Source organism: Poecilia reticulata, linkage group LG4 (genome assembly GCF_000633615.1).
Source record: "Poecilia reticulata strain Guanapo linkage group LG4, Guppy_female_1.0+MT, whole genome shotgun sequence".
Lineage (NCBI taxonomy): Eukaryota > Metazoa > Chordata > Actinopteri > Cyprinodontiformes > Poeciliidae > Poecilia > Poecilia reticulata.
Genome location: NC_024334.1, coordinates 8,932,571 through 8,941,347, shown reverse-complemented (window position 1 = coordinate 8,941,347; position 8,777 = coordinate 8,932,571). Strand labels below are relative to the sequence as shown.

The 8,777-nt window shown below is 37.2% G+C and overlaps 1 protein-coding gene across 1 annotated transcript in view; it reads right to left on the bottom strand.

Annotated features, from left to right (window-relative positions):
- ghrhrb (growth hormone releasing hormone receptor b) overlaps positions 1–8,279 on the bottom strand; it is a 32,668-nt gene extending 24,389 nt beyond the window's left edge. The window contains exons 1-2 of the mRNA XM_008406881.2: positions 7,949–8,279; positions 3,675–3,783 (exon numbers count right to left, since the gene is read on the bottom strand). Of these exons, the coding sequence (XP_008405103.1) occupies positions 3,675–3,783; positions 7,949–8,002 (163 nt within the window). The 5' untranslated portion in view covers positions 8,003–8,279. The remainder of the gene's footprint in view (positions 1–3,674; positions 3,784–7,948) is intronic.
- Positions 8,280–8,777: the final 498 nt, after the last annotated feature.

The following is an 8,777-nucleotide window of genomic DNA, read 5'->3' as shown; positions in this document are numbered from 1 at the left end:
TGTGTTTGCTGCCACAGGGCCTGGGAACCTTGAAATTATTTCAAGTCCTCTGTATATTTTACAGTTATATGTGAGGCCATTTGTCTTACTGCTGAAGCTCAGTCCAAAATGGATCATCAACAGATCAATGATCTTAAGCATAAATCAACAACAGAAAAGCTGAAAAAGAAATAAATGAAGGTGTTACAATGGTACAGTCCAGGTCATGACCTAATTGAAGTGCTGTGGTATGACCTTAAGAGAGCTGTGGAAAAATTGGGTTCTGCAAAAAAAAAAGTTCAATGTAAAGTCACAGCAATCACACATGCCATTGATGTTTCATACATGTTGTTTGTCCCAAAAGTGTTATTGACKGTCATGGAAAGTGCCGGTGATTTGAAAATATTTAAAAAATCATGTTGGTTTTTATGGTCCATGGTTGTGACTTTTGGAAAACAGACTTTATCAGTAACCAAAGACGTATTGGAACAAAACTTTTGATTTCTGAGTTTGTTGATACATGTTATATAAAACCCAACATTACATGCCGAGGGAGGAAAACTGAAAAATACCAACATCCATATTACTGTCAAATYATTTGCTTTGACTGCTGCAGTAAACAGTGACACTTTCCACTAGTAATTAATTGTCAATATGTCAGCAGCAACTGACCTGAGAATATGAAGAGGGCAGAGCGGTCGAGCTGTGTAATGATCTGTGAAAAGGCCAGCAGCAGAAAGTGACAGCCACATGGAAGCTGGCAGTAACACACAAACATTCACATGGGTGGCTGATGTTCAGGGTGAGTGTAATAATGAGGATGGGGAAATAATAATAATAATAAAAAAAACATTGCTTTCTTGCTTTCTTTAAGTTGGAACATGACGGGGCATTTCCAAACTGTTTCCAGAAGGTTGGCACCATGAAACTGTCCAAAAGGTCAAAACTAAAAACTAAAACAGGAACTGTGTGGTTTATATCTGAGTCAATAGTTTAGCGTGTTAAATTTCCTGTGAAACACTTCTTTCCAAACTCAGACAAATATCTCTGCACACGTAAAGAGATAAAACTATTTCTCAGACTACTGCAGTAGCTCATCTGTTCAGACACAAAGACCCTCTGTTTTGCCACCTCAGAGTCTGATTGTCACATCTCCTCTTTGCTTGAACGCAAATGATGCAATTAATTATGAGCAATAGAAGCTGAGGTGTAGACTGGAAGCCCCACTGGTGAGCAGATGACGCTCATCAAGCGAGAACAAAGCTTAACTGCTTGGAATGATCATGTCACACAACTGAAAACACTTCAAAACAGAGCATTTCAGGTGTAATAAACCTGGCTGCAGACAACATCACAGAAGGAAAATGAAGCCCTCCACCCCCTTGTGCACAAGCTGTTCAAGTGTTTTGTTTTGTTTTGAGGTATGGAAAAAAAGGATGAAAGAAGAATCTTAACAGATTCAGATAGTTCACCTTYTACTCAGGTAGGTAGCAAACCTTAAAAAGGTTAGAGGCATTTMTCTCTACCTTTGAGTGTAGTCTGTCGAACCGGATGAAGAAAACATACTTTTCATTTGGTAAAAGAAAATCAATCATTATTTACAGAAAGGTATCCAGCTGGACTACTTTGTACATCCATCAGACAGACAAGAATGTCTGACAAACACCCCGCCACACAAACTGACTGGTGTAGAAAGTTACCCAAAGTTTCAACTTATTCCCTCTACRCATCTTTTCTTTTACAAGTTCAATGAGGCTGAAAGACAGCTGAAGCACTCGTCACAGACTTGTATAAATTTGTTTTCTGGTTCTTTGGGGAAAACAGAGATATTTTTACTCCAGACTCGACATGCAATTTCGTCTGGGAGTTGTAGCTGTGAGCTGAGACCTCCTCATATCAGGACCCCTTTGAATAACTTTTARARAAYTSAAAAAAGCATCAGAACCCTACAAACATAGACTGYCTTTATTTTTAATCGGAAAGCCTGAACTGTTAAATAGGGAGGCCTATCAACCAATAGGAGAATCACAGATTGGCTAATTCCCATTGTATTCCCATTCATTGGAGCCTTTCCACAGCAATGACAGACCTGCAGACACTCACTCAAGTTCTGGCCAGTCTTCATATGTTCTGCTCCAACATATGAAGAAGACATTGTGAAACTGTTCTCCTTACGGCAGATGGTCAAACTTTGACTTCCCTGTCCAGAATGTCTTGACTGTGGTCTGTGAAAACAGACTTGAGATTGATGCTTCCTATGCCAACTATTCAAACAAAGCCATAAACCGAACCAGTGTCAATGTGAATGGTGAGTGAAGGTTCTTGGAGAAGTTCCCAGGAGTAATTAAGTTCACACTCCATTACACTAGATGGAGCGTGAGAGATACCAGGCAGTTTTGTGCATGCACAAAACTTCTATGTTTARATTATGGTKGTTTATTTTAATTTTCCAAGCAGTCTTGAGTGCCTGTAAGTAGAGGCCTGTAAGTACCAGAGTCAGATATCTATGACAAGATAGAGTCAACCATGCACCGTTACACTAAACACGAGAAAGTGTCAGGGTTTCTTGCTGCGGCTCCTGGTTTTCACTGTCCTCACAAATGCAACACTGGTCATTGTTTGAATTGTGCACATTAAAAAACTGAAGTAAGGATTTGAAATAGCTAACACAAAGTGGAAGTCTGCTGGAGAGAAAGTATGTRAAAAATTACATATTTAAGAAATGAGTTAGAGGTACACACARGCTTTGAGTCTATAGTTGCAATATTTCCAAAAACACAAAGCAATAGTCACACATGTCTAAAACCACATTTCTAAGAGTTGTAATAACCTTTGGATTCAGTTGAAAAAGCAAATAGAATGATACATTTTATTATAAAGCCAGAGACCTAGAGGTTATATACACAATGTTTTAAACCTCAGATATCAAGAAGAAGATTCATTTTGATGATTTAATTTMAAATTCTAGCATAGATGCTTTACAATATGAAATCTAGCATTGATTTCATATCTCTGTATGCAGTATCAAAATTGCAAGACCTGCTTAAACTGTAACAGATATTAGCAAATGACATAATTACAATGCATTCGCCCTGACTGACGAAAATGAACTCCATGCTTTCCCTCATATTACATAGATCATCTCTTTCTACTCTTTTTGTAATTCTGCCACCATATCTTTATATTAGTGTTTAAATTTGTCATCCTTGAGATCTTCTGAAGCCCATCATCTCACATTGAGATATTGGGTTTCCATTCTCTCTGCAAACCATATTTAGCTTGAGGATAASTAACTCAAACTGTGGTAGCTACGTGGGTGAGCACATAAAAAAGTTTACATTTGTTTGGCTTTGAAAGGTGAGGAACTAAGCATGAGCCATTCCAAAATTAAGGACGGTATGGCTAGTGTTTTCCCTAGGAAATACATTTTAATTCGGAACACGTGAAAACTAATTCACTGCATACTAATGGTGGCTGCTCTTTCAGGTTTTTATTTTCAAAAACAAAACAGAGAATGAAATGAAAATAAAAACTAGTATATTTTTCTCTTCAAGTTTAGAACTGGTAGTACTTCTTTACTCCCTATCTACCACTTGACAAAAAAAAATAAAAATAATAATAAGGTTCGAATGGTTTTCTATTAATTATTTTTGCGAAGACTGAGTTTCTCCACAGCAGAATAACAACATACCAACCTGTCTTGGATGAGTAGTTGTTTTCCTCCTGTTCAAGAATATCGTAGCATTCTTCTTGAGCCTTCATGTGCTGCAACACCACAGCACAGTCTGGGTGCATGGCCTCCATCTGAAGAGCAGAAAAATCCAGTTGCACTTAAAATACATGGCKGAGAAATAATGAATAAACACAGCATGTCAGGAAAATTGTTTTGTTTTGGGGGTTTTTTTCCACTGATCTTTCCTTCAAACATAAAACTCAATACGGGGTAAAATATTATATAAAAAGTAAAATATTTCCACAATCTAATTTACTTCGGTGGTCTAAAAAATRCTCCCTGATTATTTAAAGGTCACAGGCACAAGCAGTGTCTCATTGTGACAGCATAGTCCTATCATATCTCTCCTGTAAGTTTATGGAACAAATCTACTTTATACAAGCATGATGGTGGCAGAAGACTTTTCCTCCTGAGGCCACACAACGAGTCATTTTACAGTTCATCATTATGAATAGGACCTGGAGCACCTCGCATGACGAGGAGCAGACTCTGACAGATGTTTTCATGAAATCATCAGATGCAGGTGAAAGAAACCCGATTGTGTGCGAGAGACTAAATARTGYCCTCTGAGAGTGAACTTTAATTATTGTTACCTTTCATCCTAAATGGCAGCTGTTTCCCAACGTCGTCATTTAAATTCAATCATTGTTGTAATGAGGTCATTATCGCAGGGCCCCCGATGCCTATGGCCATTCTTAAATGAGCCGCCATCATTTACATTCAGAGTTTCACAGCGATGCAGAGGGTAGATTATTGTATRGTATTKGACGTCCTGACTGAGGCATGAATAATTTTAGTTGACATTTAAAGATGGAGCAGGTTTCCTGTTATATTCAGTTTAATTTTGACTACATGTGTAGCGTGAATTTACACCACCATGTTAAATCACTTCCAATTTTGGTAAGTGTTTTCATTTAGTCTGGTTTTAACATAATTTCTATATTCCTGTCTGAGTGCTYCAATTTGGATCGTATTTAGTATAAATGCAGAACAAGTCCCATGGATGCTCATTCTGCTCTGCAATAATGTGTTTGGCCTGATGGACAGAATTTCACTGCCCTTTATGCCTAAAATGGATGTACAGTGGAAAAGATGCTCAAACTCTCAAAAATAGTTTGACTGTCATTATTGCAAATGATGCAGTCAGGAAATTGTAAGTTAATCACAATCAATATCATAATTGTAATATTCAGCAATAAGATCACAATTAAAAACAATTCTGATATTGTGCGGCCCCTCCTCTGTAAGGAAGCTCAGAGTTTCTGACTCTGGGTAGATACRTGTTGATATAAAACAGGTGAAATTTGAATCAAGATTACKTATCAACAGAATATCAGTAACACCGATGTGTGATTAAACACAAATAAATCTGACCCTTTTAACTGTGTATTTAATAAGTGAGAGACTGGTGTTTGCTCTTATGGACACATAAACAATACAATCTGAGCTGGTTTTAATACCATAAATYATTTACGACAATATTTACTAGCCTATCTTTAAACAGCTTTTGAGATATATTTGTGAATAAAATATAAAGAGATTGAGTTTTCTCTTCATAATTTGATCTAAAAGAGAATCGCTCTGAGAGAATGGTGCATGTTTTTTTTCCTTGTGATTTTTTTTTAATTTGCCCTTTCTGAGAACTGCTTTCTTTTTTGTATTTTTGCTAATAATAAAACAGCAATTTCCAAACGTTTAAGCTTCCAAACCACTAAATACCAAACACAGAAGCCTGACAAACCAAGAGAATAATATCCTATAATTAAAGTCTGAAAAAAAAGTAATAAAAAAAGCATTAGCAGCACTTACTCTCAGTAGTTCTTTCTTTATTCACAATGTCATGAAGGAATTTGCTTTCCAGTGTGACACCAGTTGATTGGGGGTTACACACATTTGTTTGTTTTCTTAAGGGCTTGATAAACCTCTTCATGTCCATGTAAAAAGAAGCTGATTTATACTATTATTCATACTATTCTTAACTCATATGAAAAGCCATGCTCCACTCAGATACAGTTTCCTCTTACCAGGCGTTAATGCTCTGAAGAAGAGGAGAAGAGGAAAATACAGAATAAGTCACTTCTTACCAAAACATCAATTCTTGTTGTCCCTGAGAGATAAATTACGCACTCTGAAAAAACAGCAGATCTCTCTTTGTTGCACTTTTGAAAAGCATTTTTGTTGTTTACATTTTGTTAGGTTCTGGCCTATCATTTTCATCACSTGCTGTGTGTTTGGCGCCTCCCTCTGACTGAGAGTGTTATTGTCCTTGGCTCAAGAAAACTGGAGTTTACAGAGGAGTTCAGCATCCAATCAGCGACTGCAAGGCGCCCAAGTGGGGTGGCTGCACACAAGCCCAAATTACCATTTTTCCACCTCCATGCTCAACATTCGGTATGTGTTCTTTGGCCAAGCATCTGTACTGCACCCTCACATGTCCAAAACAGATTATTCCAGAGGTCTAAAGGATCCTGACAATAACACTTTGCTAAACTAAATTTTCAGCCACTTAGCAGAGCAGATACTTTCTTCTTCAACTTTTCCAAAGAAACCATCCTTTTTTTTATTTTATTTTTTTCCACGTGTTTCGTGTGGTACTTTACCATTTAACATAACGAAGACCAGTGGAGCCATAGATGGAACTCTTGGGTTTTGCACAGTCTGACCTTGGGGGTCAACACCATGTTGGAATGTCCTTGGGGAAAGATGTAGCACATTGCATTTCCCTCCAACTCTCTCTGCACTTGTTTGGGTTTTTTTTAAACATTTTATTCTTTTCTAACTCCAAATTCTTTCCTGCATCTGTTTCCTAGAAGTGGGCTGCTGGCATTCATTATCTGGCCAAAAAAATCTATTGATTTCYTTGTATGTGGGAAAGAAAAACACATTGTCAATCGGTAGGGGACTGACAGGATGCAGAGGAAAAAAAGATGACAGCATGTTTCCTCATTTTGGCCTCCATACTCCAACTACCTGTGGCCTTTAGAATTGATTTTAAGGTTTTGCTACTTGTTCTGCAAGAAGAGACTTGCCTGAGGCAGTAGGTAATTTGATGTCAGGACTCAAAAGGTCTGGAAGAATTTCTTGCAGGAAATAAGAAGAGGAACCTCACTAAGTTTGTGAAAGATTAACAGTTTCATTTCTTGTTTGAGTTGTTTTTACTTTGGCTGTTTTCATTTATGCTTAATTTCTATTCCTTAGTACAAATCCAGTTCGGTGTTGAACTGTTTAGGTACTGTCAAAATGTCAACAGATCTGATTACTTTTGTAAATCATACTGCCAGAAAAATATATAAATGTCAAAATAAGGTAATTCATGTTTGTGTGTGAAGGAAAAAAAAAAAAGATAAAATATGACATCTGAAATCCTTCTCACTCAAGTGTGGCCGCAGCTGGTGGAGATGAAATGCTGTGAAGTTCAGATGAGGTTGAAATTGAATAAGAGCGGAATATGTTTTTYCTTGAATTACCTGCATTGTTTGAAATTCAAACAAGAATATGTGTACTTTCACATGAGTGGAGGAAAAAAATTCATGATTTCCCTTTGTAGCTGTCAGTCTGCAGCGTGTCCGACGTTAATGGWGTCACAAGAGATGTTCGTTCTTTTCTTTAATCCATTACATTAGATATTCTTAAAGTGTGTGGCTTTTTGAAATGATTGATTCTTTTTGTTTGTGGAAAAAYAATGCAAGTGTTCAAAAAAACATGTCAAATAGGTCAAAAACATAACTTTTTTTATTGGGTGTTCATATCCCAGAGGAAGTAAGAGCTCTAGAGATATAGTGAGATGCCCATTGAGAGAATTATGACACTAATTCACAGCTGACACAACAAACAGCAGGGACAGCAGGTGAGTAAARTCAGGTCATAAATTCACATAAATGTCAGAGGAGTTCAGGAAACTTTTTGAATTAACTCATTATCAGTTCACATTGATTTTAATGAGTAATTCATTCATGAGTTCTCTAAAAAGTTTAGATAAATGTAGATAATTAACTATTTATGTTACAAAGGTCAACAATAAAAACAGAACTTTCTTGWTAAATATATATTGGGATCTAATATATTGAACTGTCAATTATTATGTAAAAGCTTGGTGCTTTATTTTATTTGGTAATGGAAATTAACTTTAATTATTATTAATTATTATTATTATTTTTTTTTTTTTTAAGGCAAACCCACCGGCATATCTATAAACTAATCTGAGTTAGTAAATCGGAAACTGTCGCCTTTACTCACCGTTTCCCAGAGCACCAGCTGCAGAATCAGAACCAGGTGAAGGAAGCTGTCCATCCTTGAGCGTCCAAAAAGCAGCAAACTGACCCGGGAAAGGAATCACGCTTCCCAAAGTAGTCTCAAGAAGCAAATTAATGAATAAATCTGTACTTAAATAATTCTTCAAGAATGAACACAAATATGTGTTTCCCCTGCAAGTGTTGGAGGCAAGCAAGAAGTGAGCGGTTCTCTGGGRTGTGTGTGGGAGGTCCGGGTGGCGCTACGGTGTCCGAGGGGTGAGGATGAGGATGTCCGCATGACGCGCGGAGGAGAACCGCCGCTGCACTGAGCTGAGCTCCGCTGCTCTCCTCCTCAAAGGCGGCAACAGAGACGAAGGAGGAGGAGGTAATGGAGGATGGGAGGATACTCAGCTGAAGGAGTTGCATCTCAGCTGTTGAGTATACTGCGCAAAAGTCCCAAAGTACTTATTATATTTTGCTTTTAAAGTGCTTTTCATCTTCAGACTGCAGACTTGAGGAAGGTTCTGATCTTTTTTTTTTTACTTTGGCTAGTTTTACACTAATTTCTAGTCAGGCAGGCTTTACTGAGTCATTCTAGGCTAAGTAAAAATAAATATCATTTTTAATAAATCTCTAGTCACTAAGTAACAGCCCAACGTTCTGTACATGGGGAGTCCAAATATTCATTTTTAGCCATCTGAATAATTTTGTGTTGCCATAATTTACACATATGCAGTAAACTAAAATTTTCCCGAAATAGAAAATGTTTGGTACAACACAGAGTATATGTCTTAATGTAACAATGTTACTTTTCAGTGACATTTGGTAGCTCA